The 18,559-nt window shown below is 46.8% G+C and overlaps 1 protein-coding gene across 2 annotated transcripts in view; it reads right to left on the bottom strand.

Moving 5' to 3' along the window:
* Positions 1 to 18,559, bottom strand: part of SLC24A3 (solute carrier family 24 member 3) — a 96,184-nt gene that overhangs the window by 26,315 nt on the left and 51,310 nt on the right. Inside the window, exons 6-9 of one of the 2 annotated variants that reach the window (XM_039717179.1) lie at positions 8,156 to 8,230; positions 3,777 to 3,802; positions 2,164 to 2,217; positions 454 to 599 (exon numbers count right to left, since the gene is read on the bottom strand). In XM_039717179.1, coding sequence (XP_039573113.1) covers positions 454 to 599; positions 2,164 to 2,217; positions 3,777 to 3,802; positions 8,156 to 8,230 — 301 coding nt within the window. The remainder of the gene's footprint in view (positions 1 to 453; positions 600 to 2,163; positions 2,218 to 3,776; positions 3,803 to 8,155; positions 8,231 to 18,559) is intronic. The other variant, XM_039717180.1, reaches the window with a different exon arrangement.

An 18,559-nucleotide genomic window follows, 5' to 3' on the forward strand; every position in this document is an offset into this window, starting at 1 on the left:
GACCCACACAGAGTCCCCACCCTTCCTTCACTGGGGTAAGTGTACATTGGTCTAAGTAGGGCCTTTTTTTCCTGCTCAGGTCATGTCCCTTTGGAGTGGACTTAAATTTAACTGGACATGCTGTAAATGAGCAACTTCAGTGCAGAGTAACAGCGCCCACAGGAGGAATTAAAATGGCTGTAACAGGCCAGATAAGCAGCCCCTGGGCTTGAAGGAGACCTTGCAGCCAAGCAACTTGTCCAGCAGCAAGAACCAGCCACAAGAGGCCTCAGCCACCTCCAGTGGCATAGGCTGTGGTGGCTGGGATCACCACACCATGATCCCCATCTGGGAGAGGGGCTCCAGAAGGACGACCTGCCCTCTACTGCTTCGTGGCTTACAAGAGAGAAGCAGCTCCCACTGTGTGAGCAGGGAGAGAACACCCAGAATGATGCAAGCAACAGGGTGACTTACTGGAACAGTTACCTTTCTTTAGTAACACCACTGTGGCATCACAGTTGCTGTTGTCATCCATCTCTGTGTTACTTGCTAAACCATTCACCATATTTGCAGAGTTTTTTGTCTTCCTCTCAAAGAAGTGATGTATGGTTGAGTTGTACCTGCACAAACAAAACAAACTAAGGATGTACCTTTAATTCTTGACAGTCTTCTTTTCCTAGCCTTGTATTCTGTGCAATACAGCTAAGGGAGGGAAGTAAGCTCCTCTGGTTTTAAGGAGGATCCCAGAGTTCCGGCTAAATTGTACATCACACAGTTTCTCTATACCCAGAAGGCTATGAAAGATAGAAGCCATGGATCTTGAATGACATGCATGTTTATGTGTTAGGTGTGATGAATATTCTGTATCATGAATAACCTTTGCCTATCATTATCCAAGTATATTTTTTTATCACACAATCACACCTGAGTATCAGCATTATTTTACTGGGAGGACTCAACCCAGAAACACAACACCTTATGCTAAATTCATCCCAACTTTGGCAGGGGTGGGGAATAATCCTTGCTTCTCGGAGCATCTGGGAACTGACACAAATATAAGCCAAGGCTCTCCCCATGACATTCAGAGGCAAGGGTAAACCCTATAAACACCTGGCAGAGGTCCCTAACTAGGCTGACAACTTTTCAAGCTATATCCAAACAGGTCTGAAAAGCCTATTCACATTACAACGTTTTTTTTTAGGAAAAAAAACACAAAACCAAAACAAAACTGCACACATTACAACTGTCTTGCTGGTCAGTTAATTGTTCCAAGAGTAAAAAGCTACCCTCCATGTCAAAATTTCTAATTAATAGATGAATTCTGACTTGTGTTCCCTTTAGCCAGTCTGAGTGTTTTGCTGTTCTCACTGAGAATTGCTCTCACAATATTACTCTGCTCATCATTTCAAAACAAATCTCTAGTCTTACTTGTGGAGACAAGACCACTGGTGTGTTTGGCAGCTGGAAGGTTTTGTTGAATGTTCCAGTTTGAATCTGGGTTTCCTTTGCACTGGCTTTTGAAAACAAGACAGGAGGAGGTGAACAGAACAGCAGAACAGACCAGTTTTACTAGCAAGAGCTTGTGTGGAAGAAGTCACACAGGCCAGATGCTCAGAAAATCCCTGCCAACTGTACTGTAGTTTTATCACGGATCTCCAGGCAAGAACTGCCACAGAGCTTCACACCCATGAAAAGTGGATGGAATCTCACTCCTGCTTCTTTCTGAGTAGAGATGCTAGATGAAGTCAGAAGAGACTGTTTTGGTGGGACCGGAGGATGGATCCAGGTCTCTGCTCTGCCACGTTTGCTGTTAGTCTTGGTCAGTTCACTGGACGAGATCCGCAAAGCACAGATTCACAGGATAGTTTAGGTTGGAAAAAGCCTCCACAATCATCAGGTCCAATGTTAATTCAGCACTGCCAAGCCCACTGCTAAGTCATGTCCCTAAGCACCATATTTGCACATCTTTTAAACCCCTTCAGGGATAGTGATTCCACCACTGGCCTGGGCAGCCTGTTCCTGCACCTGACAACCCTTTTGGTGAAGAAATTTTCCCTAACAGCCAAGCTAAACCTCCTCTGGCAGAACTGGAAGCTGTTTCTTCTTCTTGTAGTAAGGGCTAGGTGAGGCAAGGGGAGCAGGGAGCCTTAGAATTTAGATAAGCTGAGGGCACATTTGACTTACTTCATTATGAAGATGTAGATGACATACATCAGCACTAAGACTAAGGACTCCCACCTGGAAACAAGAGCAACACATAAACACATCAGAGCAGGGCACTGCATCAGTTCAGTCACTCCCCCGTGTTTCTGACACGCCACAAGAGTGCAGAAAGCCTTGACCCTCCTGGGCTGCCTTAACATTTCTCTATTAGAAAGGGATGCACAAAGAAATGGCTCACCCATCCTTCTTTGTTTTCTTGACTTCTGTGATTTTACTTGGCCAAACTGACCAGTCAGCTAAGAACAAGTGACAAAACCCAGGGGTTCAGTGAGCAAATCTCACATCTAAGGACCACCAACACTTCCATAGGGACAACAACCATAGGATGCAGCCAAGGGAGAGGAGCAGCCATCCTGCGCTGCCTGCAGGAGTGTAGAACAGGATGCTGGGTTTTGAAAAGCCAATTGTGCTGAGACAACCTCAGCAAGGGGCAGCTGCTCTGCCACTACTGCTGCTGCATGAGTGCTGAGAATGCAGCAGGCAGCAGTTCAAACTGCTGATTAGATACTGACAGGTTTTTCCCCTCTCTTGTTTCTGCATCAAACTAATGGAATAATTAAATTTGTATGAAAACAAATTACAATATGACTTTCAGAGCTTGTTCCTAGGTGATCTTTTTTACTATCCGAAATGCTGTATTCTGATTAATTCCCCATGGCACACTGCTAGTCCTCGTGGAAATCATCCATTATCAAACTACTGTATGCTAAACTCATGGAACATTTGCTCCACAAGGATCTTGAGATATTACACTAACTATATCAATGCCTCATTCCCTGCTTCTTAAGATTCAACACTCAGCTTCTGTGTTGTGTTTTGGTTTTTATTCAGACCACAGTTAAATACAACTGGCCTTCAAGTGAATTTTAGTTAAAAAAAAAAAACCACACAAAAAATCAACACAAGAAACCAGGCCACAGCCAAGAATGGGTGTTTGAAACCTGCCTCTGAAATGGGAAAGAGCCAGTGAGGGAAAACACCAGCCCAAGCAGCCTGACGCTCCCTAGTGCTTGTAATCCAAATGACACCAGCTGGGAGTGACACCAAAGCCAACGCTGTCACCTCCACTGTCACCTCCAGATGTCACCACATCACCTCTGGGATGTGCCAGAAACAAAACCATGAGACCAAAGCAACTGATAAGTATCAGCAGCCCAGCCCTCCTAGACTACTATATCTGCTGCACTGCTCTTTAACACATTAACAGGGATTTTTTTTTAAATTTCTTTTAACTGGGCATTCACTAAATTATGAAAAATCCAACTATACACTTATTTATGACTGCTTAGGTGGCTCCTTCTTGCACACCCACAGCTCTGCTGAGCACACTGTCATCCCCAGACTGCTGCAGGGCACTGACTGCTGCCACTGTATCAGGAACAGTCTGATTCTCCTGGGCTTTCTTCTCTAGCTCAAAAAATTACTTACTCTAGCCCATCTTGTGCTGATGTTTCTCACACAGCAGCAAATAGCTGCCCAGCAGAACTTTTTAGCTTTCTCCTTCTCATAAACACTAATTATGGCAGCTTTTGTGGTATAACCAGAAAAAATGAAAAGAAAAGGGATTCACTTACCAGGAAACTCTTTCATCATAAATAAACTGTGGAGAAAAGATTTAAAAATAGCATGTTATACACAAAACCACAGTTGAAAACAGCACATCACCTGAGGCGGGGGACGGAGTAAAACAAGCCAGGGCTCATGGCAATGGCATCAAGTTCGGGTGTATTTGGCACTGCCCTCTTGCCCAGCCTTTGAACTTCTTAACCCTTAGTTTCTCTCACCTAGTCAAGGCTAGCAGGCAATCCTTTCCTAAATGCCACTGGATCCTTGTACAGCAGTTGGTGGGAAAGCAGCGGTGAGCCAAAGACAGGGCTGCACCACTCCGACCCGCCTGGCTGTCTCACCGACATGGCCTCCTCCCTGCTGCTCCCGGCTGGACCCTGAGTGACTCGCCAGCAGATCCACAGCAAGCTCTGTGGATGTGGATCCACAGCAAGCTGCTGCCATGTCCTGCTGGGCCCAGGGTGTGGTGACCGCCACCCCAGCTGACTGACAGCCCCTTTGACACACCTGCTGATGGACAGGCACCGTGGCTTCCCCAACAGGGCTGTGCAGCCTCCCCGGGCAAGGGATATACTCCTCCATGAGGGAAGGACCAGCCATGCTGAGGGGTGTGAGGGAAGGGGTGTGAGGGAAAGACAAGTGCCATGCTGAGGGGTGTGAGGGAAGGTGCGTGAGGGAAGGACAAGCGCCATGGTGAGGGCTGTGAGGGAAGGACCAGCAGCATGGTGAGGGGTGTGAGGGAAGGACCAGCACCATGGTGAAGGGGCATGAGAGAAGGACCAGCGCCTCATTGAGGGGCATCAAGGGAAAACCAGCACCATGGTGAGGGTTGTGAAGGAAGCGGCAGCACCATGGCAAGGGGTGAGGGAAGGGCCTACATGGGCAGCAGCTGAAGGCTCACACTGGCAATGGCTGAAGGCTCACACTGGCAGTGGCTGAAGGCTCACATGGGCAGTAGCTTCCATGCTCCATGACCAAGCCCTTCCCCTTGCCGTGCTCCACTAGCCCTGCTACTCCCCGTGGCTCCAGTTCTCCTCCCACCGCAGTGGGATGGCTGCAGAGGGGGCCCACGGTGCCAGTGCCTCCATAGGAGGCTGGAGCTGGAATTGCATGGAGCCCTCGTGGCCACAATGACAGGCTGTGGTCTATTCAGCCCTTCCAAAGCACCAGCAGGGAAACGTGTGCCTGCACCAGGGATTACAGATCCACAGCTGTGCCCCAGGGAAACAGGAGGGAAAAGGAACGGAAACAGGAGGGAAAAGGATCGAGGCCCTGAAAGCACAGTGAACACCTCCCCTTGGCCATACAGCCGTAAATAGCAACTCCTGTGTGACAGCCGGCACGAGGCAAGAGCTACGCTGGTTACTGGAAGAAAACATGACCACAAAACGTTGTAAATTACAGTTCCCAGTCACCATGATCTAATCTGACAAGGCCTGTTTTAGGTTACACTGTTTGGTGTGATGGGATGTGAAAGCGTGTGCACTGACTTCTGTGACTAAAAATAGCACCCATCTCAATTTTGACTCTAATGACTCTGACCATGTCCCTTCAAGTTAAGATACACAGGCATCTTTTTCCTTTCAACAGATTAAGAAGTTTTGTTAAACTCTACTAGAGGACAAGGTAGCATTGTAATATTATTATAAAGTTTAAAAAAATCTAAATCAAGATGAATTAAGTACAGTAAATGTGGTTTACATCCACTTCTGACCTCTGTGGTTCAGAGTTCACTCTCTCATCAAATGGCCTGGAGTAGCAAACAGGTGAGTCTATACTGCTCTATTTCTTACAACAGCATTGTACTTCCTTTTCTAGTGCAAATAGAGACAAAGTCATATTGCTTTACCCAGCACAGTATCAGGTTTTTTTAAATTGCTGTATCTCAGCAATGGAAGGAATATATTTATTTCCCCTCAGGTGTATTTATGATTAGTAAAGATGCCAGTGGAGTGCAACTTTTAACACAGCACCACAGGCCATTGTTTAAATGCCATGAGAACAAACTTCTACAAACAATATAATTTTTCAAGATTGATGACTCTATTCGAGCTGCAGAAAAGTCTCAATGCCCTCATATGGAAAAATTATCCCTGCACACAAAGCACTGAAGCATCTTCTAAAAGGAGCACACAAATCTGATGGAGGAGGAACCACAGGCAGGTTATGCTGTGCTCTGCATAGAGCCCGTAGCTCATCTCCCACCTGAGCCATGGGGCACTAGAGAGTCAGAATTTGAGGAACAACTGAGGTCCTGCCACCTCCATTTGATTCTGTCTTAAAAGGAAAGGAGAAATTAGAGACACTGGAAAGCCAGAGGTTCCTTAGGTGAGTGAAGGCAAGGGGAAACTTCTTAAACTGACGCAGAGTTTGACTCTGAAAGGAAAAATTCTTGTGCACTATCAACTGGGGGGCAATATTGTATACAAAAGGGCTGATACATCAGCTAGCAAGAAGCGAAACCTTTAAAGACTTAAAATGTTGTCCCTCCCTCCCATCTTTCTCTGCTTTTCCCTAGGTCATTTGCAATGATTGTTACGGAGTAACACTGAAAGACTTGGGATGTGCTCCACCTCTCCCAAGCCAAATTAGCCAGGTGGTGCTGTAACACGGAAATAAAAATTCTGGCAATGCCTTCAAGCCTGCACTGATGCCTGGAGTGTCACCACTCTGCTACCCTGGCTGCCTGGAGGGTCTTGAACTCCTCCAATGAAAAGATGAGGAGAAGAGTGGGCATACAGCTGGAGAGAAGCTAACTCACAGCTTAGGGAAAAAATAACCGTGTCCTGGTATTATGGGGTACACTCCCAACAGAAAAGGACTCTCAGTTCTGTAATTACAAAGAACAGCTTGTACAGAAATAAAGTATAGAAGTCTTAGGAGTAACAAAGATGTCTGCTCTCCAAGCCATACAAGTTTCTCATGACACAGAAACAGTATACAGGAATTTCAGGGACACAGAAGAGTAGAGAATTGTTCTCCACATCCTGATGCAGCTGACAACCACAGGGATGAACCAGCCATGAAAAAACCCCGCCCTGCTTAAAGAATTTAAAACTGATGACAGAATCAACCGATTTTCAACTTGTCTGCCTCCATGCAATAAATGAAATGTCCAATCCAAGCACCAGGAGGCCAGATGCCAGGCAGATGCCCACATCTGTGCTTCCTGTGGAGTGAACTAAGAGAATGCCTGCTGGATGTCTTTAAACTTGGGCAATGGAATTCACTACAATGAGTATGTGTGGCTCTGTTTGTTGTTTAGCAACACTTTTTGGTATGAGGTTACTGTCAAGCTTTCAAAACAAAACAAAACAAAAAGCTTTTTGTTTTGCAGCTCATTGCTAGTAATCATGTAGAAAAGTTATTTTTCACCAGGTACAAAATGGCTGGCCTTGCAGTACAGGGAATAAAAGTACAAACGGGTTGAGAAGGACCCCCTGTTTGGGATAAGGCAGAGAGAGGCCTTTGCAGGTACAGAGTATATCTGGAAACACAGACTTGTTCAGCAGGAAACAAACCAAAACCCACTGCTGAAACACAATAACCAAGGTAAACTAGACTGCAAGCCACCCTCTTCTGACTCTAAGTCCCCTTCTTGCTGACATAGGGAAGTTAACCTCCCAGAATCACTCTTCCTGTCTTAGGGAATCTAGGGTACTAGGCTAGGGTGGGGGGAAAAAAAAGACATGCAACTGCTACCTGAAAATTCAATTTTTACATTTCCTGGCACTGTTTGGTATTGGTTGCAAAGGTAATGCTAAAATGATAGCAGTGTCTTTATTGAACTCTTGTGCCAAAATTTTTTTCATGGAATAGCCCAATTCTGAGAGATTTGGAGCATTTTCTGAGCTTGATGAAAATTGGGATAGGCACAGCACTAAGAACTGCTGAAAATGTAGTTTTGGTTTGAGGACTTGCTGTCAGCACCCACTGAACCTGCCCCTATTATGTGAGGAAAACTAACCTGAAGGTTTTGTAGTAGCTGCTCAGGATCTCTCTCCTCTGGGCACAAGTGCTGCCCCCTTACAGGTTAATTACGTGAATTTCAGCAAGTCATGAAGGCCAGGAGAGCACTGACCCACGCACTGCAGGGCTGCCCAGGGCTCAGAACGTGGGTTTAGCTCTGCTCCCCACGTCTGCACTGGGCCACCACACTCTGCTCCAGCTTTCCCTCTGGGCTCCCCAGACACTCCTCCATCTCCTGCCCTCGGGCCAAGCTTCCCAGCACAACCAGGGAGACCACAAGCAGTTTTCCACAAGCAGAAATTCCCAAGAATGCTCGAGCTGGGATCTCAGCTACACGACTGCTATGCCATGTCAGGCTCCCTTTAGAGGTGGCAGTAGAACACGGGCTCCCACAGATGGAAAACCTTCAGAAACTTACCACGATGAGAGCAACAACAGACAGCGTGTAGTAGATCGAATCCCTCAAGAGACTCCACGACGACAGCGCAACAACCTGGGGAAACAGGCAAAGACAGGCTGTCAGCCAGGCTCTCGCCAGCACCACTGCCACATCAGCAGTGTGTGCCCAGGTGCCACCTGTCGCTCTGAGGGAGCTGTCCCCACACGTGCTGGGAACTTGAGGAAGACAGGAAACACTTTCTGTGGTTGCTGGGGGTACAGCTGCAAGGGAGACAGGAACTGCCACATAGGAGGTACCTACGGACTCAGATGTCACCCATGTCAGGCTGTGTGTCCCCATGGAGTCTGTGAGGGCTGCTGCTTTACAGCAAAGGAGGAGCTCAGGCTTTACCAGCACACTGATGAGCTTTACTACAGCTCTGTGTGCATCTGCACAGGTTTTGGGACAAACACTCAAGTCAACACTCCAGCAAAGTGTAACGAACAAAACCCAGGAATTTGTATGCATTGGAGAATATAAAGGGGTCACTGTGCAGTTCATCTCACTTGTCACCTTCCAAAGCCACAGAAATGAGGAAGAATTCTCACTGCAGGCTGCATGAGCCTGCAACTCAGATCTTAGAAGAAAACACCAGTGAATGAGCTAATCTTTAATTTAATTAATAGTATTCAAAAGGTCAGATTAAAAGCAGTCATTTGGAGGTAACATCTTCAATATGATTCTTTTTGCAGCTCTAGGAAGTCCCCTCAGTAGAAGCTTCTCCTCAAATCTATATTTCCCAGTTCTGGAGTGCATTTCAAACACTCCTTCAAAGATGTATAGCTGAAGGAGGAAGATGGGAGATGGTTCATTTTCACTGATTTGGATCTGAACATATACATTAATTTTCTGACTGTACCCTCCAGTCATACTTGTGCATGAATTCAGTCACATGAAAAGTAACATCATTTTCAGTTCTATTTCAGTGTCAGCAAAAATAGTTTCTCAAATTTCTCCAATACTGGATTTTTCCAAAACTGCTAATGAAACAAATGCTGTAAAAAGATACTGACCATTATACCTGAAAAATCTCTACAGTCTCTTAGTAGCATGGTTTTCTAAAAAATTAATGTAATTTATGCCCAGTGTAAAATCTCTTTATGCAACCATTTACCTGTTGGAAACTCCTACATGAAGCAAAAAAACAGGTTTTTAAAGCCCTTGGGTCAAACCAGATTTCTGCCAGCTGACAACACGTTTCACAGCACACAGACATAGATAAATTAAGATGCTTTTTGATGGAAATTTCCAAATACAGGAACATGGAGTTGGGTTCATAATTCCATTCAGAGATCCTCAGTTAAATCTCACATTCTACATCAGTGTGCCCCTTCATTCTGATTGAGCAAATTTTGCAAGGAAGTTTATAGAATGATTGGACATTATTCCACTCAGCTTTCAGGATGCTGCTTAAGGTCCTCTGCACTTGCCTCAGCATGGATGCATGCTGGTGGGGATTTTACAGCTGTAAACTTCAGCTCTGCACACAGAAGTAGCATTTCTGAAGCAAAGGGCAGCCCCCACAGGAAAGGGCTCTGTCTCATAACCTCTGTCCCTGGCCTAAGGGGTGTCACCACGCAGCACAGCACACCTATGAAAGCAAGGTGCCTGGCTACAAGGAGTCAAGTCTTCCTCCTGTTCTTTGACATCCTCTGACAATGATTTTGAAGGTGCAAGATAATGTTTTCCCAAGGAATTTTCCTCAGGCACCTGAACGAGCACAGTAAGATGCAGATGCCTAAATGCAGCTTTCCAGCAAGGACCTACTGCACAGAACTGATAGACCAAGATCCTGTGGGAATCACAAGGGCTCTTGTGGTGATTCCAGATCGGATTGTAGGGGAACGTGCTCATGTCTGCCACCTGTACAGGCTGCTCACATTTCACAGACATCAGAGTGGGTCTCCCTGAAGCAGTTAACTCTTGGACAGTTAAGTCTCAGACATCTTTAGGGCCCAAGTCACTTAGCTGAAGTTTCTCAGCCATTTGATTAATGTAATACAGGGAAGCCACACATGTAAAGCAACCGTGCTCCATGGGTGAAAGGAGCTCATGAGCACTGGCAGTGCTCACCCCGCTGGTCAAAACCACGTCCTGAGGCAGAACTGCTGAGCTCCTGAAGGCCTAAACTGTGCCTTGCAGCCACCAAGGACTCCACATAAATCTTAACATGCTGGAAACTACAGCGTGAGTTGTACAGATCAGTGAGGCAGAAAAGGAATCAGGAAAGCAATCAGCTTGGGTAAAAACATGATCAAATTTGAGTTTTAAATCATTAATACTGTCATACTGTAACCCAGCAATGAGCTGGTCCTGCAGGAGCTGAGCATAAGGAGGCATTTGTAGAGCCACTGATTGTCAGTGCAGTGATGTTTCCTCCTTTTGAAGTGAGTACCTGAAATCCAAACACCAGACAAGTGCCTCTTAGCTGTCCCTTGACCACTTATTGGGGACTGAACCTAGTTCAGCTGAGCTGAAAAGAAGAGCTCTGAAGTGAAGGCTTGTATGAGAGCATCCCCTGATGGCTCCACACAAGACAAACTGAGCCTGCTCCCCTGCATGCTACAGCATCAGTCTTAAGGGTAAACTTACCCATAATAGCTACCTGGTTTCTCACAGGTCAACTTTCACCCTGCAAAATCCTACATATGAATTTTACTTCTCAGAATGCTTACTTCCCTTTTTGATGGGCTGGAGAGCAGAAAAATCAAGATTTTCTCAGTTCTAGCTTGATTTCTGAGGTTTGTAACTCCTGAAGCCGTGGCCCTATGCAGCACACACCACCTCCTCCACTTAGCACACATGTAGAGATCACCCACCAGAGGGAAAATCTCCCCTAAAATCAGACACTGATGTCTGCTTCCTGTAGCACTGAAGTTGGCTCAGAGCAACCAGGACCTCAGTGGCAATATGCCCCATGCTTCATCCCAGGACTCCACCTTTTATCCTCTGTAAAACTGACCCGTCTCTCTTCTGCTCATCCAAATTGTTTCTCTGCTCTTAGGAGCGTGGAAGTTCTTCTCCCATCCAGGAGATATCCACCAGCAGAGGCCACCCAGCTGGGTGTTCTCCAGCCTGCTCTGCCCATGGCAGCAACAGGCCCGAGACAAAGCACATGTGGCTGCTGCTCCCTCAGCAAGGATGTCTGTGCTCCTGGAGTCCAGAGGCACTCCTGAGTATTCTGGCTGCTAAACTTCCAGGGGCAGCATGCAATCACATCCATGTTCTTCAGGGATCTTCTTCACTCTGAATTGTTTTGAGGGTTTTCCTCATCTCACGGCTGGCTCTTTGCTTGACATTCTCAAGCGCTGATCAGCTACTAACACTGCTGGGAAATGCTAGGCTTTGGAAACAATCTCCCTAATCTTGTTTCTCTGCTACCCTCTGGCACAGAAGGTCTAGATTTTGAGGTATTAAGAGCTAATAACCTAATTTGCTGATGTGGAGAGGCAGGAATGCTTGGACTAGGGTGTCAAAAGATTAAAGACAATCCCTGCAAGTGATTAGCTGTAAGAGTCTATGGAGGTCAACAGAGATGTGCCAGCAGTGAATCCACCACTGTCAAAAGGCACCCAGGAGCAGAGAATCTGGGTCAGTCCTCATGCTGCCCCTCTTTGATGTGGATGGCACAGAAGTGATTAGGGAAGCCCTTACACCACCCTAGCACATGCAGGGATCTGGCTTTCCAGCACTGGTCTGTGCTGCCTGAAAAGCTGCTGCTCACTGTGATCCCTCACAAGCCCCTGGCCCACAGCAGCCAGCAGGCAGTGTGCTGTGCCAGCCCTCTGGGCGAGCTGCAGCCAGCTGTGCCATGGAACCTCCTCACACCCTGCTCCTGGTTTGCAGGAGCTGCCCTCGGAGCCGAGGAGGGGCCTTCTGAAGCCTGCTGGGGTCCCCTCCAGAAAGGGCTGTGCTCCTGACACCACTATTCTGCAAACCCTCAATGCAATTTCAAATTAGTCCCGTGGTAACACAGCAGGATCTCATGCCAAAGCAAGAGAATGGGGTCCCCTCCAGAAAGGGCTGTGCTGACACCACTGTTCTGCAAACCCTCAAATTAGTCCCGTGGTAACACAGCAGGATCTCATGCCAAAGCAAAAGAAACTACCCACTGCTGGCCACTGTTACAGGAAGCAGTGAACTCAGGTGGAGGTCTGGGACAGATTTTCAAGGAATCAGGCTGGCCATAGCTTGCCATTAATCCATGTCTTATACATTCAGAATTATATAAAAACAAAAAGGGCTCTACCTCAGGTATCAGGGCACAAGCTCTGCCTTTAAACTTTGATTTAAAGCAGCTGATTATGTTGCTCAGCTCGGTAATTCCAAGGATCCATCCACCTGCCTGCTCATTCTCACAGGTCAAGGCATCAGTAAAGCATCACGGATTAATGGGAGAGTGTGCCACTGCCTTACTTGACCTCATCTTTACATTAAATTAGGCTGTAGATCCACCTATGGCTGTCAGCAAGAAGCCACCATGGAGCCTCTGCATCTGTTCTGGGAGACACACGCAGGACTTGGTTTGGAGGGTGGTGGGTTCCTGGTGACACTTCTGATACATCCATAATTCAGACAGAGAATCAGCCAAGCAGGTCCAACAGGATCCCAGAGGTGCCATCTCCCAGCACAGCAGGAGTCCTGATCCCACATCCCCTCCTGGCACACTGAACCACTCTGCCACAGCAGACCTTTTAGACAGACTCCTGCATGGGAAGCCATTGCTCTCCTGTGCAGAGCCCCAGGGAAGCCAGGCAGGCTTTCCAGAGGCAGCCAGCATCAGCCAGAGGGCCCTGAGCTGGCACTGACAGCACAGCACGATGTCCTGGACCAAGTGACACTCCCTCTATACCCCATGGTCGTGTCTGAATATTCCAGGACGCTGCAAGTATCCAGCTCAGTCTCCACACCATAATTTTGGCCAAAGACCCCAGGGTCTCATGATACAGCATTCAGGCTTGCTTGAGGCTTTGATCAATACTAACCACAGCTCCCACCTTCAGCAAAGCACCAAATATAGGTCAGGCCAAAGAAAAATCCAGGCCTAAACATATTTGTCTCTCTCAGGCAGTTAAAGCTGCCATGATCTAAGGGACCTGCTGTGAGGAAAGCCTCCTTCCAATTACCAGCCCCCTAATTCCACCTCTGGTTTGCCATTCTCTGCAGAGCTCAATTGTCACTCTGGCTCCCAGTCTGTACACTCTGCACCAACTCCATCCATTCTCATTACTTCCCCAAGAATATTTGCTTTTTTAGGCCTCTCTTGATATTTTCATCACTGCTGCAGCAATCTGTCTATGTGACATTCTCAGAATGGAAACAGTGGACACTCTCCAAACCTCAGGACAAAGCCAGAAATATTTCCCTGCTCAACTGGTGGTTATAATCATCCATGAGTTATTTGGACCAGCATGTCTCTTTAGCTCAGATTCCCACAGTGCTGAGGCAGCAGGACCCCAAGGCCTCTGCTGGACCACAAGATCCACAGCAGAATTCAAGGATAGCTGTAGACAGGAAGGCTTGCACAGAGTAAACATCTCCCAGTCTCTCCAGACTGGCCAGTCCTTCCCAGAAGTTAAAAATAGATTTTATTATCTCCCTTGCTTTTACACTAAAAATGATTTGAGAAAATATCCTACAAATGGTACATCCACATTATTGGATGTGTGTGTCAATTTTGACAGAGAAAACTCAACAGAAAATGGTGATTTTTTTGGTTACAATTAGGAAGTAGCCTTGGTTTGGTGCTGATAGGAATCCATTTGCAACTCTTCTGATTGCCTTGGGCAGCATCTCTGAATCAATGGTACCTCTCCATCCTGAAACTCCATCCACACCTCCCTGTCCCAGCTGCAGTCTTGGCACCTCACAGACTGCCTGATGTTCCACAGCATCCTGCCATCATCCCCCTCTGCCTTCCCTGTTCCTGGGCTTTCACACACCACGGCCATGCCAGCAAGCTTTAGGTACCCAAGGACCACAGCCCTGGCTTCTGCACTACTTCAGTCTGACCTGCTAGTCTGTCCCATGTCTGCAACACAGACCTGTCAGTGAAAGAGCAGGCTCATGGTCACTGTAGAACACTGCCAGCACCAAACCCCAACGTGCCCTGGGCTCTGAGAGCAGTGAACAGTCCCAGCAGCTGGCATTAAGTTCTCCTTAAACTACCTCCCCAGAGTTTTACATGTTTTCCACTGATGTTCACAGACCAATAAAGAAAAAGCAACAGGATTTCAACTCTCACCTTTTAAAACTTCTCCACAGTCAAGGAGAAGAAAAAAAAAAGCTCATGAATGCAATCACAAAGCCAAAAGTCAGTAATGGCTGCAGTCTGAATTGCGAGTGAAATTAAAGCTTAAAAGATTAAGAGGCATGCAAGCCAGCTGAATGGCAGAAGCGGGATAAAACAGATTACAGAAGTCTCAGTTGATTCATTAAAAAACATTCTACCAGGTTATTAAACTCTGTTTAGTGTCCTGGTCAACATGCCTAACACAGGCATATTTTCCACTGACATAACCCATGGCAGCTGATAATTCCTCGAGCCACCTCGGCTGGCACAAGGGTTCTGTGACCTGGACAAAGGAGAACTTGCTGAATTTAGTGTAATTCCTGAGGTAAAAGAATCCCACTGGGAAAGAAGGAGGCAGGTCAGACAGTCACAGTCATCCTTTTCTGCTCCAGTATGTTGAGGATGCGTCGCCACCCACCAGACCCCTTGACAGAACCAATAACTGGAAAAGCTGTGGCACAAGCCAGCATTCCTGGTCCCCTGCTCCATCCAGAGAAGCCTGTCTATTTCTGGGGAAAGGTAAAATAAAGAAACTTGGACTCAAGTGAAAAACAGAGCAGTTAAATACTAATTAACAAATCAAGCCATGCACATTCAAAATTACAAGGCAATGCTGGAGTGAGACTTGCAACTCGTGGTTATACTGCTCTCACATAAGAAGTTCTCAGCCTCCTCTGCAACACTGCAAAACGCTGTGGGTCAGGGCTGGGAGGACAGGATGGCGAGGAGAGAGCAGCAGGGTCGTGAAAACAAGATGAATCTGGATGGGGGAATGTCCAAAACTGAACAAACTCTGCTTGTGCTGGCCTGAATGAGAGCTGAATTAAGCAAGGGCTGCTTCCGAGAATGCCGCGTCCTTGCCGCCAAGGACGGCGAGAGGGCAGGGGAAGGAGGGGAGAGCTTGAGAAGCACAAACATGAGCGTGAGAGAAGACAGGACAGCACGACCAAGGGCTGGAGGGGACCCCAGGCTAAGGTCAAGCTCCCCATACACAGCTGGCTTGCAAGCATGGAAAAAGCCCGATGCAATCCATCACAATGCAGACAGCAGCCTCCTCACTGCTATCCATTCTGTGTCCCTGTGAATGCTGCTGGACTACTCTCTGAAAGGCTGCATCTGCTGCCATTTCATTCTCCCTCAGTGTTCCCTGACCTCCTTGTTCCCCCTTTGCCAGGAGGAAGCAAAGCAGACACAGCAGCTAAAAAACAACAGCTGGGTTATGTGCCTTAGCAGTTGCCTACCTGCAAGAAGTGCTGGTGTCCAAGGTGTAGGGACATAGGAGGGAACAGCTGCAGACACATCCAACCTGCACTGCACAGGCAAGTGGGGAATGAGAAGAGCTCCTAACATATTTCCACATACTGAAACCATCTACAGCTTAGAAGCTGCATCTACTGCCTGGATGAAATAAGAGAAATCCTCCTCTGGGTGTGAGTGCTATGCAGAATATTTCAACAGGCTGCAAGAAGAAAGCAGGAGGAGCTTCTAAGGCTCACTGCCACAGGCACTTGGGCAACATTCACTATCCACGGGGAAAACTTGAGCTCTCTCTCACAAACATGCCTTGGTCAAACACTTCCAGACACACCACACGTGAAGTTCTGCTTCTGAGAGGCCCAGTTTAAGCTATATTTGAAAGCTCTGATTTTCAGAGTGTGGATGCTAGTCAGAAAATGCAGCCTTTAGGGGATGGTTCTTGTCTGGCCATCAAACACACAGGCAGCCTGCATTCACTGTTGCTTTTTTAATTCCTCCAATCCAAAATCTCAGGAGGAGATGAAAACAGTGGAAAATATGATTTCCCTGGCTGCAGAGCAGACTCCTGCATCTCTAGAGGTGCCTCCCTGGCATGGCTAACATTAGCCAGGAGAAGGAGACATAGAGCAGAGGAGTGTGGAGAGGAGAAGGGATCAAAACCACTGGAAGAAAGCAGCTATTGGTGGATGCATAACCCAAGAGAGGAATCTGGTGAAAGCTTTTCTCTCAGGCCTCAAGAGCTGGAGGAGGAATGACAAGAAGGAACACTGTCACACTGGCAAGAGCAACCATTAAATTTTAGAAGAGGTAGTTAAGTCACTTGCTTAGTTCCAGACAAGAACAGCCCTAGGGATGAGGGCAGGGCTCAGGACAGAGACATTCTGTGTGGTGCCCTGTGGAAAGAAGCAGGAGAGAGAAGAAGAGGGGCTCATATGGCTCAAGGAGCTGAATGCTCCCAAGGAGAGCAGGGCTGTGTGAAGACTGACATGGCCACTCAAACCAAGGCTTTCCAACAAGGAAAGCCCTGTGGAGCAGTGGGAGCAGCACCTGGAGCCAGGACCCACGAGCATGCCACAGAATGCTATGCACCAGGGGAAAGAGCAGGCCTGTGCCAGCTCTAATTGGCCCCTAAAAAGACAAGTTATTCTTTTTTATTTAATCTCTCTGTGCTTTGTTTCCCCGTCTTTAAAGCATCCCTTCATCTCACAGAGGTTTGGGGAAGATTAATTAACTGCTCATCAACTGCTCAGATACAATAGCGCCGAGATCGGCACAAGTTCAAGAGGAAATTAATAATTCTGCTGCTGGAACAGGACTTGAATAGAGCCTGGTAAATAAGGCAGAAGGGCACAGAGTGAACAATAAGAGAAAACAAAATCCTGAATATCTGCTCATTAAGTGAGCAAAGTCCATTCTGTGTGCAGAGGGAGGCAGGGAGCCCGTGGAGAACCCGGCAAGAGACTCCATAATTAAAGCCTGGATAATAATACACGCACACTGGGGGGGCAAATCAAGGGTGCACAGGGAACCCTCACACTGCTATTTTCTAACTTTGCAGTGTTTGACTTTCAACCTTCACAATGCTCTTTCAATGCCTTTTTTAGGTGTGCAGTGTGGCACAGAGGCGTGGGCACGCTTCCCTTCTCCTGCTCCAGTAAGCAGTGGGATGCTTATTCTGATTTATCCTGAAAAGTGTGCTCATACAGCCAGTAAAGGCTTGGAAGAATAAACAATTGGGGCTGGTGCTCAAGCAAATGCATACCAGCTTTTGGGGGCTGTACATTTGGGTTTTTTTCTAAACATGGTGAACACAACCAAATCCAATCTTTTCTTAGGCCAAAGAAGAACACATCCAACACAGCACATACAAACTACAACCTAATTTAAAAATAAAACATATTCTGGAGAGGGCTGGACAGTATTTTACAATTCAACTGTTTACCAGTCAAAAAAAAAAAAAAAAAACAACAACAAAACAAACCAAAGGAAAGCTTCCAGAAACACAGAAAAAGGCCCCTGCAGATCTGACCTCTGGGATTCCCAGCCCACAGGCAATACATCTGAAAATCTGAGGGCTCCAGCTGCTCAATCCACAGGTCTGAGCTCAAAGAAAAAATCCTGGAGCACAGCAAGCAGCTTTCACCAACAGCCAGCCCACAGGCTCACCTGGCAACTCACTACTGAGATCCAGGTCCCAGCAGAACAGAAATCTTACCAACACCCAAATTTACCACCTATGTTAGTGCCTCTGTAGAGACACTGTTAACAATCAAATCAAATTCCTACTCATACTAACACAAAACAAATGATGAATCACACCACTAAGAGGGAATGACTTTTTGGTGAAAGGCTGGGAGTGGGAAACAATGAAAAGCATAAATTGATCCAGAGTTTTATCTAAAACACTGCGATTATTGACACTGAAATTTCTTTATTTCTAAAATAACAGTTCCACATGGTGACGTCAATCATTCCAGTGCTCACCCACCCTCTGAGGGTTAGACTGCAGCAAAAAGAGGTTATGTGACTTGACAAAACCACACACAAATCGTCAGCAGAGCCCAAAGGAAAACAAAGATGAGGCAAAGCAGTCAAAATCTCAACGCTTGGCTTGAAAGAAACTCACAGACTATGCTTAGGATGACTTGAACTTCTGAAAGCTACCATGACTGAAAGGCTGAAGATGTTTTACAAGAGCATTTTGCCTGTGATTTATCCTTCTGAAACAACGATCTCCCACCTGCAAAAGGCCTCTCAAGAAGACTGACATTCTCTGTCAAGCCCCAAACTCTAGTAGGCCTACAAACCATTTCCAAAGGTGGTTTGTAGCCATT

This window comes from Passer montanus, unplaced genomic scaffold (genome assembly GCF_014805655.1).
Source record: "Passer montanus isolate IOZ18808 unplaced genomic scaffold, ASM1480565v1 scaffold37, whole genome shotgun sequence".
Classification (NCBI taxonomy): Eukaryota; Metazoa; Chordata; class Aves; order Passeriformes; family Passeridae; genus Passer; species Passer montanus.